Consider the following 22,534-nt stretch of genomic DNA (forward strand, 5'->3'; position numbering starts at 1 on the left):
GGATAAATAAAGAGGGTTGCGTCAGGAAGGGCATCCGGCGTAAAACTTTGCCAAATTTAACCATGCGAATCATCAGTACTCTAAATTTCATACCGGATCGGTCGAGGCCCGGGTTAACAACGACCGCCATCGGCACCGTTGACCTACAGGGGGCCGGTGGAAATTGGGCTACTGTTGGTCAAAGAAGTAGAGGAGGGAGGAGAGTGTGCAGACAGAGAGAGAAGAGGAAAGGTAAGAGTGTAGGACTGAGAATAGGAACTCTGAATGTTGGTACTATGACAGGGAAAGGTAGAGAGCTGGCTGATATGATGGAGAGAAGGAAGGTGGATATACTGTGTGTACAGGAGACCAGGTGGAAGGGTAGCAAGGCTCGTCCTATAGGAGCAGGATTCAAGCTGTTTTATTATGGTGTGGATAGTAAGAGAAATGGGGTAGGTGTGGCCCTGAAGGAGGAGTTTGTGAGGAATGTTCTGGAGGTGAAGAGAGTGTCGGACAGGGTGATGAGTCTGAAGTTTGAGATTGAAGGGGTGATGCTGAATGTTGTTAGTGGTTATGCCCCACAGGTAGGTTGTGAGTTAGAGGAGAAAGAGAGATTCTGGAGTGAATTAGATGAGGTGATAGAGAGTATTCCAACAGGTGAGAGAGTGGTGATAGGAGCAGATTTTAATGGACATGTTAGGGGAGGGGAACACAAGTGATGAGGAGGTGATGGGCAAGTTTGGAGTTAAGGAAAGGAACCTTGAAGGACAGATGGTAGTGGACTTTGCTAGGAGGATGGACATGGCTGTGGTTAACACTTATTTTCAGAAGAGGGAGGAGCATAGAGTGACTTACAAGAGTGGAGGTAGGAGCACACAGGTAGACTACATCCTATGTAGAAGAGGCAATCTGAAAGAGATTAGTGACTGTAAAGTGGTAATGGAACAGAGTGTAGCCAGACAGCATAGGATGGTGGTGTGTAGGATAAATTTGATGGTCTGTAAGCAGAGGTCAAAGATAGAGATGGAGAAGAAAACCAAGTGGTGGAAGCTGAAAAAGGAGGAATGTTGTGAGGACAGAAGTTGAGGCAGGCTCTGGGTGGTCAGGTAGTGCTGCCAGATGACTGGGAAACTACAGCAGAAGTGATCAGGGAGACAGGAAGAAAGGTGCTGGGTGTGTCATCTGGAAGGAGGAAAGAAGATAAGGAGACTTGGTGGTGGAATGAGGAAGTTCAGGATAGTATTCAGAGGAAGAGGTTAGCCAAGAAGAAGTGGGACATGGACAGGACTGAAGAGAATAGACAGGAATACAAGGAGTTACAGCACAGAGTGAAAAGGGAGGTGTCTAAGGCCAAGCAGAAGGCGTATGATGAGTTGTACACTAGGTTAGACACTAGAGAAGTAGAGAAGGACTTGTACAGGTTAGCTAGGCAGAGGGATCAAGATGGGAAGGATGTGCAGCAAGTTAGAGTTATTAAGGATAGAGATGGAAAGGTGCTCACAAGTGAGGAGAGTGTACGGAGGAGATGGAAGGAGTACTTTGAAGAGCTGATGAATGAGGAAAATGAGAGGGAAAAAAGAGTAGAAGGGGTGAACTCTGTGGAACAGAAAGTAGATAAGATTAGAAAGGATGAAGTCAGGAAGGCTTTGAAGAGGATGAAAAGTGGAAAGGCAGTTGGTCCTGATGACATCCCGGTGGAGGTCTGGAAGTGTCTAGGAGAGGCGGCAGTGGAATTTTTAACTAGTCTGTTTAACAGGGTTTTGGAGAGTGAGAAGATGCCTGAGGAATGGAGAAGAAGTGTATTAGTGCCGATCTTTAAGAATAAGGGTGACGTGCAGAGTTGCAGCAACTATAGGGGGATAAAGTTGATGAGCCATACAATGAAGCTATGGGAAAGAGTAGTGGAAGCTAGTTTAAGGAAGGTAGTGGAAATTTGTGAGCAGCAGTATGGCTTCATGCCCAGAAAGAGCAAAACAGATGCAATTTTTGCTCTGAGAATGTTGATGGAGAAGTATAGGGACGGTCAGAGAGAGTTGCACTGTGTGTTTGTAGACTCGGAGAAAGCGTATGACAGTGTGCCAAGAGAAGAGCTGTGGTACTGTATGAGGAAGTCAGGAGTAGCAGAGAAGTATGTCAGAGTGGTGCAGGACATGTATGAGAGGAGCAGGACAGTGGTGAGGTGTGCTGTAGGGCAGACAGAGGAGTTCAGAGTGGAGGTGGGACTGCATCAGGGATCGGCTCTGAGTCCCTTCCTGTTTGCTATGGTGATGGACCAGTTATCAGAGGAGGTCAGACAGGAGTCTCCTTGGACAATGATGTTTGCAGATGACATCGTGATCTGTAGTGAGAGCAGGGAGCAGGTGGAGGAAAACCTGGAGTGGTGGAGGTTTGCGTTGGAGAGAAGAGGAATGAAAGTCAGTCGTAGTAAGACTGAGTACATGTGTGTGAATGACAGGGAGGGAAGTGGAACAGTAAGATTACAGGGTGAAGAGGTGAAGAAGGTACAGGAGTTTAAGTACTTGGGGTCAACAGTCCAGAGTAATGGAGAGTGTGGGAAAGAGGTAAAGAGGCGAGTGCAGGCAGGTTGGAATGGGTGGAGAAAAGTGTCGGGAGTTCTGTGTGATAGAAAAATTTCAGCGAGAATCAAGGGGAAGGTGTACAGGACAGTGGTGAGACCAGCCATGCTGTATGGTTTAGAGACAGTATCACTGAGACAGAGACAGGAGTCAGAGCTGGAGGTAGCAGAGCTGAAGATGTTGAGGTTCTCTTTGGGAGTGACAAGGTTGGACAGGATTAGGAACGAGTACATCAGAGGGACAGCTCATGTTGGACGTTTGGGGGAAAAAGTTAGAGAGGCCAGGTTAAGATGGTTTGGACATGTCTAGAGGAGGGAGAGTGACTATATTGGTAGGAGAGTGTTGGACATGGAGCTGCCAGGCAGGAGGAAAAGAGGAAGGCCAATGGTATATGGATGTAATAAATGAGGATATGAAGCTAGTGGGTGTAAGTGTTGAGGATGCAGAAGATAGGGATAGGTGGAGAGAGATGATTCGCTGTGGCGACCCCTGAAGGGAAAAGCCGAAAGAAGAAGAAGATTAAATAGATAGATAGATAGATAGATAGATAGATAGATAGATAGATAGATAGATAGATAGATAGATAGATAGATAGATAGATAGATTAAAATTACTACTTGATACATTTGTAAAATAAACAGCATTGCTCGACAGTGGATGTCCAAATTCATCCTTTAAAACTGTGACAAGACTGGAAACAATCCAAATCTTGCAAGCTGACTTTGTACCACCACCAGCAGCTCTGCAGGCATTCAGCAGATCCTAACCCTTTTCACTGTAATTAATATTCCACGAAAGCAAAATATTTAGGCATCAAGTCAATGTATAGTATTAAAATACCGAGAATCACACAGTCCGTGCACTTGGTCCTGCCACGGACCCTATGGTTAGTGGTTATCCTGCAGGGGGCGGTACTGTTTATTTCAGTCTCCAGTCTTCGCGGAAGGAAATGTTTGTAACACCCGCCAAACGTTATTTTATTGTGGCTCGGTTTGCTAGCTACTGATGGCTACTAATATCAATATACGGGTAAGCAGTTTATTATTTTCATAAATGAATGAATGGAAAGCTGCTACATATTACAGAGAAGGTACTGTTTCCTAAAAGCACTTTGAGGTAGAAATGTACAGTATATGGTAAGCTTAGCTAGCTTTGTGTCTGTTGTTTACTAACTAAGCTGCTCTGCTGTCTTTGAAAGCTTGATCGAGGACCGGGTTTGTACCATCAAGGAAATAAGGAATATTTCAGTGATTCAGTCCACCTGCTTAAAAAACATTCCCCTAGATATTTCTCTAATTGTAGTTCATTCAGAACACCAGAATCTAGTTAGCCCATCTACCTTATATCAGACTATACATGGGCTAAATTTAAGAGTGGACACTGAATTGTAGGTTTTTAATGACAGTCCCTCAGATTTTGGTCATCACCCCATAGTGTCTCATGACCATCGATTTTGGTGGGGAAAGACAACATTAATTAATACATAATCTTAAAAAGTCTAGAAGCTGTCATACATATCTTATTCTATAGACTTCCATCTAGTGAATTTTACGTAATCCCTTGAGAAGCAGTTAAGAGTAAACGAAATAAAATAATCCATACAGACTAGCGACTCTTATTAAAGGGTTTTAGATGTAACTCTGTTCAATATAATATCGTTGCCAGATCTCAACAACTCCACAGTAAACTACAGTTCATAAACCACACAAACTGGGTTTTGGTGATATTTTCTTGGTTTTCTTTATTCTTTGCGTGTGAAAACTGTATTTCTGATGTAGACTTTATAATAAACTCAACCTTCACCTTGCCCTCTTCTAATCTTTTCAAAATATCACACAATAGAAATGGTCGTGTACATCATAGACTCATGCATTGACTCATACTACTTTTCATTTTCGTTGCAAAGCATTACATTTAATTTGGATTGTTTGCAATGAAACTAGGTTTTGTTGAGTTTTTGTTGTTGTTGTTTTGTTTTTTGTTTTGTTTACTAGCCCACATTTACAACCCTGTTATTAATGGCTCTATTTGCTCTGTGGACCAAATAGCAATCTTAAAAAAAAAAAAAATTAATAAGTGATATTACATATCTTTTTAAGTGGAATTTAACACACACAAATGTTTCTATGGACGAATCACCTCCATCATAAGCCATATGTACTTCATAGTCCAGCTAGAAAAACCCTAGGTACCCTGACAGTAAAGGGTTTACAATAAAGAGTTTTCCTCCTGGATTCCTCTCCCAGTCCAAAGATGTGCGTTTTAGGCCGATTGGCATCTCAGAATTTTCTAGTGTGTGTGTGCGATTGTGTCCTGTGATGAGCTGGAACCCCGTACAGGGTATCCCTCGCCTTGTGCCCCAGAGACCCTGGGATAGGGACCATGCTTGTTGTGACCCTGTGTAGGATAAGCTGTTCAGAAGATGATGGATGTAATTTAAAGTGGTTTAGATCATTTTTAATTAAACCACATCTTCCAAACTTTTGTCTTGAAGTATCCCCTGTCTTGTACATTTTAGTATTCCACTAATCAGCTAATGTGAAGCCTGTTGTTTATCATTGTAATGATTTTCACTTATCATTCTAACCTTAAATTATTTTTGTCAGTGAAAACGCTGGTTCAGCATCTGGGTAAAAAAAAATTCACTACTGCAATGCATCTCTTTTTGTCTCTTTTCATTCCACTTAGAAGCGAGATGAAAACAGGCCGGAAATGGAAGTCCAGCTCTCCAGAGCCTACACGTGCAAAAGTTGCCAAGAGGGATCCAAGAGCCTATGCTGAAAGCAGACTGACCTTCAGTCCAGAGAAAAGGATTTTCACTCCCAGCAAAAGAAAAGTCCCAAATGTATCTTCTCCCAGAAGGCTTTCACGTAGATTTAAGTGTCATGGCCAAGAAACAGGTGCAGTATGAAGCCTTCAAAGGACATGATTGTAGTTGTTTTGATTAAGTTATGATTACACAGATGTTGGACCTGTGCTTCTACTCCCAGTGCAAAGGAATTAGTCCACACATGTTAAAGGCCATAAAATGTGTAAGCAGGTTAATTGGTTGTTGTGGATGTTAAATAGAAAACTAAAACACAACAAACAATGGCTCTTGATTTTGTGTAACATCCCAAAGCCCACATATTGTATATTTTACCCCAATAATTGGGTTATTCTGTGTATGAATATCATTAGTTTGATATTTGATAGGCTTCACATTTCTGTTCCATGTCCTGGATATATTCAGTAATGTTAAGGGAAAGCATTAAAGGTCATCTATTTAATAGTTCATAAAAGGACAGCGTTATGTACCAATTATTAAGTATTTTGCTAGTGGTGATGCCATAGAAATAAAGCACGTTGTCTTGTAGTATCCTGGAGTCATGTACAAGTGAAGTTTCAACAAATTTGTTGAATTATTGGTTAGATCTGAAATTCTTCAGCAGTTATTAGTTAATTAGCAAGTCTTTCTTTCTTCTTAGGTACTGCTGAGAGTGGGCTTGACATGGTACAGTCTTCCAGCAGTCTGGAGTCATCCCCCCTTCAGTCCGAGGTGGACACAGAGCTGGGACTGGTCATCAGACTGGGTTAGTTAACTCCTCTTTTTTTCTTTTTTTCTTTAAACCCATTTTGAACGAACTATATGCAAAAATGGTAACCTATAATGAGCTGTGTTTATCGCTTGTATGTAGATGAAGAGGGGACCAGGGAAGCAGAGCATCTGAGAAAAAAGAGTGGAGGAAAACTGATGAAAGGATTACAAACAAATGATAATAGAGCAATGGCAGGTAACGAGAGAGATGTTGAAGGATCCGATCTGGATGAGGACAGCGAGGAAGAGTTCAGAAAACTGGACAGGGATTTAGCCATCAAGTCTAAACAGCACAACCTGACTTCAGTCCACGTGCGCAGCATCATTCATGTAGGTCCTTCTGAGCTTGTGAATTCAGAGTTGTCTCGTGTTTAAAATTTTGTTGTAATAAAAATGTTCTGTTTAAAGATGTCTGTTCATGAAGAGTGAATATGTGTATGAAGATTAATTTTCTGTCTTTTGTGCTTGTTTGGCCATAGGAGGTGATCACCAATGAGCATGTAGTAGCCATGATGAAAGCTGCTATCAGAGAGACCCAGGACATGCCCATGTTTGTATGTGTCATTTCACTGTTTGTCAGTGTTTCCAGCCTTGATATTTACTATTATAATTATTGTGGTATGTGTAATGAGCTTTAAGACTGAATGATCATGAATTTGTTCTTTTATTCTGTCAACACAGGAGCCCAAAATGACACGTTCAAAGCTCAAAGAAGTTGTTGAGAAAGGGGTGGTGAGTTTGGTCTATTTATTTATTTATTTATTGTTCATTGGTTGACATTGCTTGTTGTAGAACAACTGGATATTATTTGATAATTGTATCTGTTTGGTTTTCTATCAGGGAATGCCAAATTGGAATATCTCACCTATCAAGCAATCAAAAGAAATGAAGGTATCTTTTATATTTGTAACATGCATATAATGTGTTTATATTTATAATGAGCATACAAATCATATTCCTTCTGAGGACCGAAACGGCTCCTGGAAATCTGATCATAATTTCACAAATCACGCACTGTGATTCTTTGGCAACTCTTGCACTGAATCTCAGCTATTCTGATATCCAGCACAGAATCATAACCTCTGAGCCAACATTGCCTAAGCAGCATCTTTTACTCGCCAGACATCTTTTTCAAAACTAAAACACTGTACATTCTTTCTTTCCAGCCTCCTCAGTTTGTGGACATTCCTCTTGAGGATGAGGAGGACTCTTCAGATGAAGAGTATTATCCTGATGAGGATGAAGAGGATGAGACTGCAGAAGAGGTGTGTAAATGATTTCTTTTTATGAGGAAACTTCCAGTGCAAAAAAAACCCATGGGATTTCTGTATACACTTTTGATGCCATTAATTGTTTGTGACACACAGACTATCCTCGAGAGTGACATGGATAGCATAGCATCATCACCACGTATCAGTAGACGAGCTCGCTCTTGTACACCCATAGAGATCTCAGAGTGCGATGAAGAAAGAAGCAACAGTCCACGAATGGTACCATGCAACAGTTTTACATTACTCTTCTACTTATTCATAATAAGATTTTAGAACATTTAGGGCCCCCAAAAGTGGGGACAGTGGGTTTCTGTGTGTGTGTATGTGTTTGTGTGTGTATGTGTTTGTGTGTGTGTGTGTGTGTGTGTGTGTGATGAACCTTTTTCAAGTCAAAACCTGGAACTTACTTTCATGACAAGACCAAAAAAGGCAATAAAATGTTTACAAAAAAAATTTACACATTTTAAACAAGCGCACACATGCATTATTATTATTTTTTTTGTCTCTCTCTCTCTCTCTCTCTCTCTCTTTCTAAGAAGCAAAGGCACTTGAGAGTAGACGCAGTGCCTATGGGCCCTCCTGCTCCACCATCCCAGTCTGGTATCCCTTCTCGGCCAACAAGGGGTCTTGATTCATTTATGGAGAAACTGCATGCTGTGGATGAAGAGCTGGAGCTCAGTCCCCTCAGCATGGAGCCTTATTCGGTATAAGGATTTTTGGATAATAAGTTATCCTAGATTATTTATTGTATTGCTGTAAATCAGCAGAATTTCTGACACAGCAGTGGCTAAATTTTAAGCCAAGAACACTTCAGCTTAGACTCTACAGTTGTGCCTTTCTTTTGCACTTGTAAATTTTCATGAACTGAGCAATGCAATTTGCAGCATAATTCTCACTGAACATCTTTGGACAGCCACTAATTATCCCTTACCAGTAACTTAGTTTATTTGTATCCCTACTTTCTCCCAGTAAGAGCTTGAAATGTTAAAGAACTCACTCAGACCTCTGTCTTTCTCAGACTCTGAGTAGTGGTGAGAATGCTGAGGAAAGCCTGGTGGCATGCCGGACACGATCCAAGCGTCCCTTGAGGGATGTCCCATTGGACCAGCTAGAGGCCGAGCTTAAGGCTCCTGACATCACACCAGACATGTACGATTGTGTCTCATCACTGGAGGACAAAGAATGGAGCCAGTGGCTGCAGGGACTCATGACTTCACACTTGGACAATGAAGGTCAGACCTGCAGCAAAGGATAGAGCTGCAGTTTAATTTGCATTTAACTAAGCAGCCAGCATGAACAGCTTCACACATTGTTATTTTATGACTTTATTTTATATATATATATATATATATATATATATATATATATATATATAGAAATAAACATTTTATATATATATATATATATATATATATATATATATATATATATATATATATTTTTTTTTTATTTTTTTGTCAGTTGATTGTTGTTGATCTTTAAATTCAGGTGAAACTGACAACTAATTTAGAATAATCCTTTAACTTGCATAGAAAATGACTTTCTGCCCTCTCACTTTTCATTGTTTCTTTTCAGAAGACGGTGATGATGACGATGATCCCGAATATAATTTTCTTGAAGATCTTGATGAGCCTGATCTAGAGGACTACCGCAACGACCGTGCAGTTCGCATTACTAGTGAGTTCAGCCAGTTCTTCACTCCCTTTTGTGCATTTCTATCTATGAAGCCATATTTCTGTAATGTAGGTAGAACAAGGCAGACAGGATTCTTGGTTTAAAGTATTATCATATCTTTTCTAACTTTTCCTACAGAGAAGGAAGTTAACGAGCTCATGGAGGAGCTGTTTGAGACGGTAAAATGATTGATAAGCAGCTAACAACACACTTGTTAGCAGCATTTTATTATCATATAATACTTTTCATCCCTTTCTGTTAACTGTTTTTTTTTTTTTTTTCCGTAGTTTCAGGATGAGTTGGGAGTAAATGAGGATGAAGAAGCCCATGAGGAAGATGAGGAGCAGGAAAAAGAGCCCTCACAAAGCCTTGCTAAATTCAATATTCCTCAAGCAATTCGGTACACCTTATTTTTCTTGTCCAGCACACATGTAAATGCTTTTACTTAGACAGAACTGTTCTAATACAAACACACGGGTGTGCTTAGAGCTGGGCGATATGGCCAAAAAATTGAATCTCCGATTTTTAAAAAACAAAATTCGATTTTCGATTTTAAAATGATTATTTTTCTTTAAAAAAAATTTAATAAAACACTAGAGACTATAGAATAGATTTTTTTAATTTGAGCAAAAACAATATAACCAAACATATGAACTGCTAATTTGGACTCAAAGTGCAAAATTACTTTCGCTAACAGTTTATTGTTTTTCTGAAATAACAAAAAAAAAAAAAAAAAAAAAAAAAAAAATCAATACAACATAAAAACCTTTTTTGGGGATTTATAAAATGCAAACTTTCACCAGTCTTTACAAGTTCTAATTATTCTAGTAAAATAAAGTAATATAACAAAATATGAGGGATTTGTAAAGTGCAAACTGCAGACTTAAATCACTTTTTATAAAATAAATAATTATCACCTGAAAAAAAATTCCTTAAGAAAAACAATTTTGTAAGTCAGTTCAACATTCAACTAACACTCTAAATAAAACCAACATGCAACCAACACGCTAAATAAAACCAACATGCAACCAACACGCTAAATAAAACCAACATGCAACCAACACGCTAAATAAAACCAACATGCAACCAACACGCTAAATAAAACCAACATGCAACCAACACGCTAAATAAAACCAACATGCAACCAACACGCTAAATAAAACCAACATGCAACCAACACGCTAAATAAAACCAACATGCAACCAACACGCTAAATAAAACCAACATGCAACCAACACGCTAAATAAAACCAACATGCAACCAACACGCTAAATAAAACCAACATGCAACCAACACGCTAAATAAAACCATCATGCAACCAACACGCTAAATAAAACCAACATGCAACCAACACGCTAAATAAAACCAACATGCAACCAACACGCTAAATAAAACCATCATGCAACCAACACGCTAAATAAAACCATCATGCAACCAACACGCGAAATAAAACCAACATGCAACCAACACGCGAAATAAAACCAACATGCAACCAACACGCTAAATAAAACCAACATGCAACCAACACGCTAAATAAAACCAACATGCAACCAACACGCTAAATAAAACCAACATGCAACCAACACGCTAAATAAAACCAACATGCAACCAACACGCTAAATAAAACCAACATGCAACCAACACGCTAAATAAAACCAAACAGGTGCCAGACAGCATTTTACATCTGTGTATATGGGCACAATCAGGGGCGAGTCTAAGATTTTCATTTAAGGGGGACTCCGCCCCCAATGAGGGTATAATAGTAAAAAAATATAAATAAATAAATAAAATAAAATAAAGGTTTGACTAACAGGGTAGGATGGTAAACTTACTGCAGCATTCCACTGTATTGCATAGATGTGTTTTATAACATTTGAGTACTGAACAAGCCAAATACGAGTCTTCCTGATCTCACACACACACACACTTGTCCTCTGATCTTCGCTCTGTGACGCCGCAGTTTCTTCAGTCGGATTGAAGAACACACTGAAAGATGGGGAGGAGCCGAAGTCTGCTGTTTTCGTCGCTAAGCCAACTCTACACAAATTCGTGATCCCTTCAGTCCCCTTTAAATTTCATATGAAGACGGCGGCAGACTTTCGGCTCTTCCCCATCTTTCAGCGCGTATGAAGAAACTGCACCTCTCTTAGAAACAAGCTCTTTGGGTCGCAGAACTGCAGAAGCTCGCTCTGCCAAACCAAAGTGAAATCGGAAAATCGATTTTCGTTTTTTTCAACATCGACATAAACCATAAATTCGAATTAATTGATAATAACGATTAATCGCCCAGCTCTAGGTGTGCTCTCTATTATCTCTACCTCGGTAAATTTTAGAGGTGGTGCCACAAGGCATATATTCAGTAGAGCATTCTATGGTGCTACTATCTCATAGTAATCACCTTCTTTTCTCAAGCTACTCCTGTTATCAGTCAACTCTACAGAATCAAAGCATAATCAGAGCATGGGTCTGTAGGTTGGACTGTAAAATATAGCAAATTCTATCCAAGCCAGTGGAAGCCCTGATGCAGTATTGTGTGTACTTACCCAAACATCTCACGGTATATTTTCAGTGTATTTCAGCATTTGAAGTCTGGTTTTAAATTTTGAAGAAATTAACAGAAGTTGAAGAAATGTAGCACTTTAACCAAATAAACTTGCCGCTATTAATAGTCACTATTAAATGCTGCTGAATGTAAGATTTTGCTTGCTCTGATGCAAAATTATTTTATAACTAGTGGTGGTGTGTCATGCTCTGCATATTATTGTAGGACATGACCTCCAAGTTCAGTGAGAGTAAAAACTGCATAACAATAAGTAGCATACTTTAAATAGTAATAACACCAGTGGCATATGTCAGATATATTTGAGGGTGGTACAGTAGTATGCAGATTGGGACAAGGACTGAGTGTTTATGACTCGTACACTAGCTAGCTAAAATACTGGATATGGAATAGAACCCATTAAAGATCTGTTAGGCTACTACCACAGTGTGATCCCTGCACATTTTATTATTTAGTCCATGTACTATGTTCTCCACATATCTATTATACACAAGCCAGATTCGAAATTGTAAAATTCTGAGATTTACCTCCCGTTTGTCACTGGCTGGCCATCATGAGTTCTTTTTTCCAATTGTTATTAAAAAAGTCATACCCATAGATGATTTAATCCATTAATGCCAATTAACATTTCCAAATACAACAACAGAAACCTGTTCCTAATATCATTTCCGCATATGCACACACAGTCCTCCCTTTGGGACGGAGCAGCAGAGATATGCTGTGTCTGTTTGGGTAGGGAGGCAGAGAAAAGTGCTCAAAGTGTCACCTGCCTTGTAGCAGAGCAAGAGCAAGGTGTAAACACTGCAGAGCTACAATTCACCCAAGTCCTGATGTTGTTCATCCTTCGGTGAGAGTCCGCAGGTGTGTTTTAGTGGCAGTGTGTCCTGTTCAAAGGCAGTGTTCAAATGAGTTAAGGATGGCACAGCTATCAATGAACAAGGAACTTCTACTTTACATCATTAATCCATGCATAGCAGACAGGAAAAGAGCTTATTTACTGGATAAGATAATGGCTGTGTGCTTCATACACATGCACACACTCTTGTAGATACCCCTGATCCTATAAATCTCATTAATATAGAATGAGCCATGGGGCTTATGAGCTCTTATCATATTCCACAATTAACCCTGAATCTAAATCCTCAGACACCGCAAAATTTTTATAAAATGGATAAAAGGAGTTTCTTTATATATTTAGTTTTAGTATCATAATGCAGTATGTTATGATAGTACTTTAGTTGGAGAAAACTGTATTCAACTTCATCCTCTGACCCAGGAGGCCTGATGCACAATCAGCATCCTAGTTTATCCAAAAGGCGCCCCCTGTAGAACCCCCATGGCAAATACTGTTGATTGGACATGCTTTAAAAAGGCGCACAGCTAGATGTATTAGGACCCACAATTCAAAGCGCATGTCAGCCAAAAACCAAGCCATGTAGTCCAAGGAATTTTCAGTAGACCTCGGATCCAAATTAAATCCCATAGAACGTCTGCAAAGAGACTTGAATTTGGCAGTACTCGCTGAGAATCTTTAAGAAAGAATGGGCGAAATCCAAAGAAATCTTAATTATCTTAATGTGATATTTCATTAAAAACTTTCTGAAGCCAGTGTATGTTTTATACGATTGAAGCTTGCCCCATTTTGGTAAATGCAGTGCTTGTATAGAAGAATCGGTACAAAGGTCATAAGGAAATGGAGGAAAACAATTTGCAACATTTCAAACCTCACAAATGTTTTCTACAAAAATGCAGCTAAAAGGGTTAACAGTTGTTCTTTGTGTGAGCCCAGATTTGAGGAGCCTCTGGTGCACATGTTGACCGTGTGCAGACGTACAGTCCGTGAGCAGCTGGACGCTCTCCAGCAGCGTCGAGAACACCAGAGCCGACCACACCATAATGCACCAGGGCCTGCCATGCTCCTCATCCCTCCTCCCTGTACGTTGATGGTGACACCTACTCAGAAACGGCAGCTGCAACAGCAGGTCCAGCAGGTGAGTAAAGGGTCCTTGGTATTAGATTTACAGGAGAGAACATACAGAATGCACAGCAGACAGATGTGAGTCATTTGTGTGTGTGTGTGATGTGTGAATTATTGAATTTATAATCTTTCAGTATAAGTTTTATCCTGCTTGTCCCGATATGACAGTCAATTGTTATGCCTTTTCATCTTTGGAGTATGTAGAGATTCACAGTATGTGTTTGTGTTACAGCATGTCCAGTTGTTGACGCAGGTGAACATGCTGTGTCGTTCTGTGGAGGCATTACAGAGCCAGGCCGCCACCACCAAACTTTTCTTGGTAAATATCAAAGATTATTTTCTCTCCTGAGTAAGAGAAGCATAAGAGTTAAGGGGATTTCTGGGCAGAAGAGGCTCACTTCTCACTAAAACTGTGATGGATCTGTAGTAGATGTTCATAACTTCTATATAGCCAAGAATTTCTATCAAAAACATGCAGTCTAAGAAGTGAAAACAAAAACCCAAGATAAATCTCTTCAAAAACTATTTCCACACTGTTGAATTACAAAATGTATAAAAATAAGTGAAAAATAATGTATACTATTATACCATTGTATTATACTATTTTTGGGTAAATAGTATAATCCATTCTTTCAGAGTGGAACGGTATTTACATTATTTATCATTTAAGATTAACAGTATTAATGCTGTATTATTTTTCTGTTCTGTGTGTTAGATGGAGTTGCAGTCATTTGCAGAAAGGGCAGAGCAAGTGAGAGCCGTGGTTGAGCCTGGGTTCAAGAGTGCATTTCGAGTGTGTAACTTCCAGCCGTCTCTGGACCTGCTAGAAGAGCTGGAGAAAACCCAACCCACTCCTCAGCCCAGAAGTACAAAATCGCATGCTGGTGAGATTCTGTCCAGGGTGGCATTAATTTCCTTTATTTTCTTTTCATGAACTTGCCAAATTTCAATTCTACTACTACCGTAAATCCTACCAGGTGCACACAGAAATCTCGAAATTAGACAACAATTTATATTTATATATTTTATCTTCATCGCTAAAGAAGCTTTGGGTGTACCACTGTTCAACTAGCATGTTTTTTTTACCAAATAGCAAAAGATTACCACTAAAATTTGAGTGTTGAGAGCCATGTGAGACACTAGTTATATATCCTGCAGCCCCAGATGTGCTGAAGTCATTCGAAGCAAGGGCCTCTTACACTTCCTACTCATTTTTGACAGCTATAATCCTCAAAAATTTTGTTTTTTGGTTATTTTGTAAAATGTGCTGCAAAACAGTGGTATTCCCACAGCTAAAATTCCTTCAAATTTTGAGCAATGGAGATTAACAATATTTCAGTAAAGAACATGGCAAATATAGTGAAAATGGATTACATTAGCCAAAGATTGCTGTTGTCGCAAACAGTGTGTGTCTGTCTCTACAGTGCATCGCTACCCATTTCTTCCACCTCACCTGGCCTGGCTGTTTGCTACTAGGTCAGTGTTCTTGTACCCAGAGTTACTGCCCCATTGCAGCCTGGACCCTGCCCTGCAACCCCCACGCAGCAAGACTATTTACACAAAGGGAGAGGATGGGTATGCTAATCATTTACCTTTTACATTTCATTTACTGAAATTCTAAAGGGTATATTTTACTAATGAATGCCTAAAAAGACTCCCCAATTCCTCTTTCCTTATTCTTTTTGTTTGTGTTTTATCTGCTTCTGTCTCTAGTCTGATTGTTTTGGGGCTGAAGCACTTCAGTGAGACAGAATTCCCCTACCATTTAATGAGTCAGTACCTTCTTCAGCCTAAAAGGGTGGAGCAGCTACGTGTCCGTGTGAAAGACATGTGTTCGAGCAGGGCTGCAGACAACATCATCAAGGTGCAATGAATAATGCATGGTTTTAGACTTGCTTGTGTTTATTTTTAAATACATTTAGAGATATATCACTTTTGATTTCAAGACAAACTCTTTTTAATGCACTTGTAAAGGATTGTATTGTCTTCAGATCTGCTAACATTGCTGACTTGTTCTTTTCTTCAGTTTTACTGTCAGAACCACACAGTTCCACAATTACCTGTGGCCTGCTGTCCAGTTGTTGCAGGAGAAGAGCGCCCACCTGTGGAGAGAGATAAGAACATCATGCCAAACTGGCTTTTGGTACTGAAATATAAATCCTGTTTTAAAAATATAACTATACTCTTGGCAGAAGTTCTAAGCATGATCAATAATGTTCTATGAATCTATTTATTTATTTTTTATTTGTATGACAGAAATTTGTGATATTTTCACTAAATTGTCTGCCAAAGTGATATTAATGGCCCATTAATTGAAATTTACTCCAAATAAACTGAATTGTCTTAATATTATATTTTATTCCAACAGAAAAGTTTGCCATACATACATAAAGCAGTGTTTCAGAGACCATCAGAAGAGACATCATCATCTAATATAAGGACACATTCACCTCTTCCATCCTTTCCTGAGGGAACAAAGTACCCATCGTCCCTCCCTAAAGGTTTAACTCTGCAACTGCATCCCTCAGCCAAGCGTCAAAGTCCTGCACGACCATCCAAGCCTCGTCCTCTGCATGGTTTTGCACGTCCTGCTTCCACACCATTAGCAAAGGCTCCTCTGTGCCCTGTTGGTACAATTAATTTATTGTCCCATGTCCCAGCACCCCTTCCCTCTCAAAGTGTAATACTGTTAACTCAAAGCCCCTTAATTCCAGTCAATGAGGCTCTTCCAGTTAACCCGGTGACCACAACCCCAGCTCATGGAACAGTGCCATTAAACTCTGTTGGTCCTGTTAACTTCCAGTATATTGTTCCACAGCAGGGCTGTGTTAACCCCACAGAGCCTCCTCCTAGTTTGCCCCCAGCTTCAGTTCAGATACCTTCAACTCTAGCTGTAGCCTGTAATGGGCCTATCCCCACTAATGGGGTAGGTAAGTGCATAAACACACTGCAGACAAAAGCAGAAATGCCTAGAAAACAAATCATGCCTAGAAAACTGCTTCCCATTCAGCCTTCCCCTTTTAATCCAATCCAGATGCACCATCATACCCCTGTTAGTATGACACTGAGCACTACAGCACCAACTGTTACAGCTGCTAATTTTATAGATAACAGCTCAAATGCTGCTCCATCTATGGTCATCATCCAGCCTTCCACCTTGCTGGATACTCCTTATGTTCCTCCACCAGCAAACTCACAAGGATTGGTCAAGTCCTCGAACACACCACCCCCTCAGGATTCATTTACTCAACAGACCAGTGGTCTCCCTTACTCTGGAACACTGTCCAGGCCACTGTTGCCTAGCAACAGTGTCAGAATGTCAAGCCCAGACACTAATAAGGAGCCACTAGACAGTGAGTTTAAACTGAAGTCTAGTCCTGTGTTTTTCTCACACACCCCTTCACCTCCGCTTCACATGGCTGAAGACCTCAAATCAAGCCCTAGCGTGCAAAGTGTGGGTGATCAGGAACAGTCCTTACCCACAGTGAAAGGTGAATTTGCATATGATCAAATTGTGTCAAGTTACCAAAGCAGCCCTTTGCCAGACACTATAGTTAATAGCATAAACACTGCAAATCTTGACTCTGGTTCTTTAGTGCCAAGAAGTAGAAGTATTAGACATACATCACCCACCACCAGCCCTCGAGGCCTTTCTGCTCACAGTGATGTACCTAGTAATTCTCAGTATATGCTACTTCAAGCACCTTCACAGGTGGGCACACCACAATCCTTTCTACTACCCATAACCAGTCTGATCCCAACTCAGCCTCAGTTGCATTTTGCTAAAGGTGAAAGCAAAGTGCTTCATCAAAAAACCACACATGACAGCTCTAACCCCTGTTCTACATCAAGTATGCCAAATGTCAGAGAAGATCATTTATCACTCCTTACTGTTGGACTGCCTTTGGAAGGCACTATAAGCCAAGCCCCAGGTCTGCCAAGTACAGAAATGGGTGATGAGGAATTGTGGAAAGAGGACATGGAGGCAGGAGCAGAGGTAGGTGGGGAAGATATGGCAAGTGCTCTGTTTGCAAGCCCCCTCCTTAAGCTGTCTGAGTCCCCCTGTAGCTCACACTCCAATTTGAGCAAAATCAGCCATATGGAAAGCAGTACAGACACTATGATGGAGAGCAGCATAAACATTAGAGAACAGCACAGCAGACACTTCAGTCAAGAAAGTGTTGATGGCACAACTAACTCTCCTGCTGACACAAACAGGAGTGAAGGACAAGTTAGTAGAACAGGTGAAGTACCAGGACTGCTCACTTTTACCTCTGGTACTGAAAACCAGGAACCTCCTGGGGGAGGAGGGGGGATGAACAAGAATTACGGAGGAGAAGAGGGAGAAGGGCATCCGAATGAAGAAAGTGAAGGAGGAGAAGAGAGGGATGCAAATGATCAAGGTGAGAGAAGAGGAGATGGGGATGGTGGAAGAGAGAGCCAAGGGAATGAAGGAAGGGATAGAAATGATGATGATAAGGATGGAGATGGAGAGCGTGAAGAGGAAGAGGAGGACTTTGATGAGCTCACACAGGATGAAGATGAAGAGGAAGTGATGTCATCAGCATCTGAGGAATCTGTTCTCTCTGTGCCTGAACTGCAGGTTTGTACTGCATCTTAAAATTTTGAGTTGAGTATAATTGGTGGAAGTAATATACATTTTCACCTAAGCATTATTGTGTCCAGATGATCAGCAAAAACGTCCTTGGATTAAATTCAGGTCAACCATGTGACATCTCTGGTACTGAGAAACGTCAGGCACTTACAAATGTCTAATCTCCTGTATTGATTACCTCCTACAGGAGACGATGGAGAAACTGACTTGGCTGGCATCCGAGAGGAGGTTATGTGGGGAAGGGGATTCAGAGGAGGACAACTCTCCAAACTCGCCCACCTCCCCCACCTCGCCAATCTCGCAAAATTCACAGGAAGAGAATTCAGAAGATGAGGAGGATGGGGCAATAAAGGGTGAAGAGTTGGAGCCCACAGAGGGAGAGGGAGGAAAACTACCTGAAGGAGATGCACCTCAGGAGGATGACCCTCCACAGATCAGTGGGAAAGGAGCAGGACGTGGTAGAGGTCTGTTCAGTAGATGAACTTGTATTTTGCCTTTTTTATGGGAGAGTCATTTCTATGTCTACAGAGAAGTTTAGAGCACAGTTTTATCGATTCTTTACTTTTGGCAGGTCGTGCTCGCCCCCCACCCCGCAGCCTTAGGAAAAGCAGGCGACAGGACCGGGGCAGCAAGGACACTTCAAAACTCCTCCTGCTCTGTGATGATCACATCCTGGATAATGATCCAATGAGGGAGAGCAAGGACATTGCTTATGCCCAGGCCTACCTCAACAGGGTCAGGCGACTTTAAACTTAAACTTTTAAACATCTGCAGGATAAAACCTAAATGTACATACTCTTAATCGACTATGTTTTAGAGTCAGGACTTATTCTTTCACACCCTGTTTATGTTTCCCAGGTGAGAGAGGCATTGCAGGACACTCCAGGCAAAGTAGAGGAATTCTTGTGTTTGCTGTATGAGTTTGAGCAGGGAAGTGAGAGTCGTAGTGTTGTTGAGCTCTTCCGTCAACTCAAACCTCTACTCAAAGACTGGCCGGAGTTGCTGAGGGACTTTGCTGCTTTTCTTCTTCCAGAGCAGGCTCTGGAGTGTGGCCTGGTATGTCATCCATTCTTTACTCAGCAATACACAAATTATTAATTCTGTATACCGTTCCAGATTAGAGAGATCTCAAGACTATTTTAATTCAAACATTATCATAAATGGGCTTCAGATGGTAGCAAAAAGTATTATTGTGTAATAGTCTCACTTAGTTTGCTACGTCTGTAGTGACCTTGGCTTTTTCTGTATGGCAAAGATTACAGAATTTGTTGGTGATTATGAATCTCATTGTAATAACAATGTACAGTTTATACTGAACTGAAACCCAGTGTTACCAGATTATTACTTTTTAACATTCAGTTTGAGGAGCAGCAGGCCTTTGAGCGTAGCAGAAGGTTCCTAAGGCAGCTGGAGATCAGTTTTGGGGAAAATCCTACTCACTACCAGAAGATTGTGAAAGCTCTTCAGGCTGCATCTGCCCCCACCCCTGCAGGGGTAGAAGAGGTGAGCAACAACACAAATGAACTCTTAGTCTAAACTTAAATTGTTTCTAAAAAAGGCTAAACCATTCAGTCTTTAACTATGCTCAGCATTGAAGGTTCAAAATATTTCCATCATGTGCTCACTAACTGCTTGAGTTTTGGATTTGTAGTCTGAATAATAGTGTTCATTCCTGGTGTCTCAGCTCAAAACACAGATGGCCACCCTCCTTAAGGGTCATACACACCTGCAGGGAGAGTTCTATGCATTTTTTGATGAACTCCGCCCACCACCAGCACGTCCAGGACAGTTTGAGGAAGCAATCTGGCCTGAGGACGGAGGGAACATGACAGAAGGAGGTGATGGATTGAGTCTGGGGAGTGGTGGGTTTGAGGAAGTCACACTCCCTGATCTGGAGGAGGAAGAAGAAACACCGAAAATTCCTCAAATAACAGGAAAGAGCAGGAAAAGGAAAGAACTAGGTACACATAGGAACTACAAGGTGAGCAAGTTTATGGAGCATTATGGTGGTCACACACACACACACACTAAATATTTGTGATACCAAAACCACACCGTCAGTTACATTCATTTATTTACTGTCATTTTATAACAAGAGGCGGATGTATTGTTGTGGTGTTATCAGCAGGCTTGTAATTGGCCAGAGAAGCACTGCCCCTGCCATTGTCATTTCTCTAGTCATGATGCTAAGCATCGCAGACACAAGAGGAAAGGCTGCCCTCGCTGTCATGGCATCAAGGTGAGTTTTATTTTACCAGTAAGTATTATGTTTATTTACTAATTCAGTAGTGAGTAATCTGTTTTCTGAATTATTTAACCTTTTGGTATTTTTATGGTGAGTATCACAATGAGCTCTAGGTGCCAGCAGATTAGTAGTGCTGCTAAGCAAATGTTGACTACTATTCAGTATTAAAGAGAAACCTTTTGGTCAGTTATAATTTATTTTATCCTGGGATAGTGTATTGTCATGTAATTTATCATGATATCAGTATTTTATAGTCACATCATTAGCTTTAAGTGTATGTGTGTCTGTATCCTTGTCTGTTTGTTCTTTAGACCACGGTTGGATCCAAGTCACTGAAGACTAGTGATCACTCATTCCCGACAGCAGACCCTCTACCTGAGAAGCAGGATGAAAGAGAGGAATCTGAAAAAGGAGTAGAGGAAAAGAAAGAGACGGAGACTGAACTTAAAGACGAGTCTGGTAGCGGGGCAAACAGTCCACATCATGGTACGTGCATCTACCCATTCACGTTGTTTTACATTAAAGTAATACTTTTACTTAGTAGGACAGTTTGTCTCTCCATCAGGGCCAGAAGTACAAGCATGGGAGTGCACTGAGGCAGACCCTTTAGCCAACCCTGAGGAAAGGGATGCTGATGAAGAGGAAGAAGATGAGGAAGATGAGTGGAAGGAGGGAGGACAATGTTCCTCTCCTCATAAATCTACAAGAGAAGAAGAGGTTCCAGCCACTGAACACTCAGACACATTTGTTCAGCCAGGAGAGAAAGAGATGGCACAGCAGAGCAGGCAGAGTCCCTTATCAGAAACACCTGTCTGTGCCAAGAACATCTCCCTAACTCCCAGTGGAGAGAAAGTTGTTCTCTGGACCAGGTCAGCATCTATACTGACAATCCTTTACAGCCTCATTCAGTAATACAGCTACATTCAATAATTCTATACTTAGCTGGGTCATTAGAATATTTAAGTTGTGGTGCTGTTCTAATGACCCAGCTAAGATGGGTGTAGGTGAGGTTGCAAACCATTGTCCTTTGTCCTGTATATTGGTCACAAATTTTGTGAAAATGTGATACTCGGGCACCATGTTACACCACCGTTTGCAGTTTAATCTCTAAGTTTTGTTTTTTGGTCCCTGCTTCCAGAGAGGCAGATCGGGTCATTTTAACAGCCTGTCAGCAGCAAGGGGCCAGTCAGAGCACATTCCAGTCTGTGTCAGCACAGCTTGGTAACAAAACTGCCAATGAGGTATTTCCTCACTTTTTTTTTTTTTTTTTTTAAACAAATCCACCATTTTAAGTCAAGATAAATAAGGATCTAGAGTAGTACCTGAAATGCCTCTATGTGGCATGTAATATGTTCATAACACATCCTAAAGCCTGCACTTACTAAGCATTTACTACGTTTTGTAGGTTTCCAAGAGGTTTCGGGACCTGATGCGGCTGTTTCATACCTCGGCTTGTCAAGCCAGCTCAGATGAGGAGGCCACTGAACAGCAGTCAGCTACTGATGAAGAGCAGGACTGACACACACATCTCTGAGAGTGGGCTTTTAACAGACCAGCTAAAGACACTTGGGCTGAAATTGTACAACATGACTTGCACAATGCACATGACTAGCACAATGAGCTATGGATGTCGCATATTAACCTTACACAGATAAATTTATCAGACAAACTGCCATCAACCTGATTATACATCAGGGACACTGTTTTATGGCAGTCCTGAAAATGAACATGCTGAGGTTTAACAGTTCAGTTTATCACCAGCTAATTAACTAAGAACGGCAGCTACTTGTTCTATTAACAGAGGAAAGACTTTATTTCCCCTTCACAATATACATATTGTATACATTATAAATATAAGGTTGGGCAAGACCCAAATATGTACAGTATTTTTTACATAAGAAGTACATTTTCTTTCTTGTATGTTTGAGGTTTTGATGAAGAGAAAGTAGGAAATTTGTCTATAAATGAAAGTCTTATTAAAAGACTTCACTATTAATAAAACGAAAACGCTTGACAATATCAACACATTTTTATATTTGAGAACATGGGATGATTTTAT

General features: G+C 40.7%; 1 protein-coding gene across 5 annotated transcripts; it reads left to right on the forward strand.

Annotated features, from left to right (window-relative positions):
* The first annotated feature begins 3,483 nt into the window (after positions 1–3,483).
* gon4lb (gon-4 like b) lies at positions 3,484–22,421 on the forward strand. 5 transcript variants are annotated; one of them, XM_058392086.1, is made up of 31 exons: positions 3,484–3,584; positions 5,244–5,455; positions 6,023–6,127; positions 6,233–6,462; positions 6,612–6,686; positions 6,814–6,864; positions 6,973–7,023; positions 7,299–7,397; positions 7,500–7,622; positions 7,940–8,107; positions 8,422–8,635; positions 8,979–9,080; positions 9,216–9,256; positions 9,365–9,477; positions 13,427–13,628; positions 13,848–13,934; positions 14,331–14,499; positions 15,040–15,190; positions 15,329–15,479; positions 15,642–15,758; positions 15,984–18,218; positions 18,418–18,694; positions 18,802–18,965; positions 19,089–19,286; positions 19,590–19,733; positions 19,915–20,211; positions 20,356–20,469; positions 20,787–20,961; positions 21,041–21,344; positions 21,614–21,716; positions 21,881–22,421. In XM_058392086.1, exons 2-31 carry the CDS (start codon positions 5,251–5,253, stop codon positions 21,992–21,994), a joined length of 6,579 nt encoding a protein of 2,192 aa, XP_058248069.1. In that variant the 5' UTR covers positions 3,484–3,584; positions 5,244–5,250; the 3' UTR covers positions 21,995–22,421. The 5 variants fall into 5 exon arrangements, with proteins under 5 accessions (XP_058248069.1, XP_058248102.1, XP_058248085.1 ...); XM_058392119.1 differs by having other exon boundaries at positions 8,982–9,080; XM_058392102.1 differs by having other exon boundaries at positions 20,359–20,469; positions 21,881–22,420.
* Positions 22,422–22,534: the final 113 nt, after the last annotated feature.

Source organism: Hemibagrus wyckioides, linkage group LG01, assembly GCF_019097595.1.
Source record: "Hemibagrus wyckioides isolate EC202008001 linkage group LG01, SWU_Hwy_1.0, whole genome shotgun sequence".
Classification (NCBI taxonomy): domain Eukaryota; kingdom Metazoa; phylum Chordata; class Actinopteri; order Siluriformes; family Bagridae; genus Hemibagrus; species Hemibagrus wyckioides.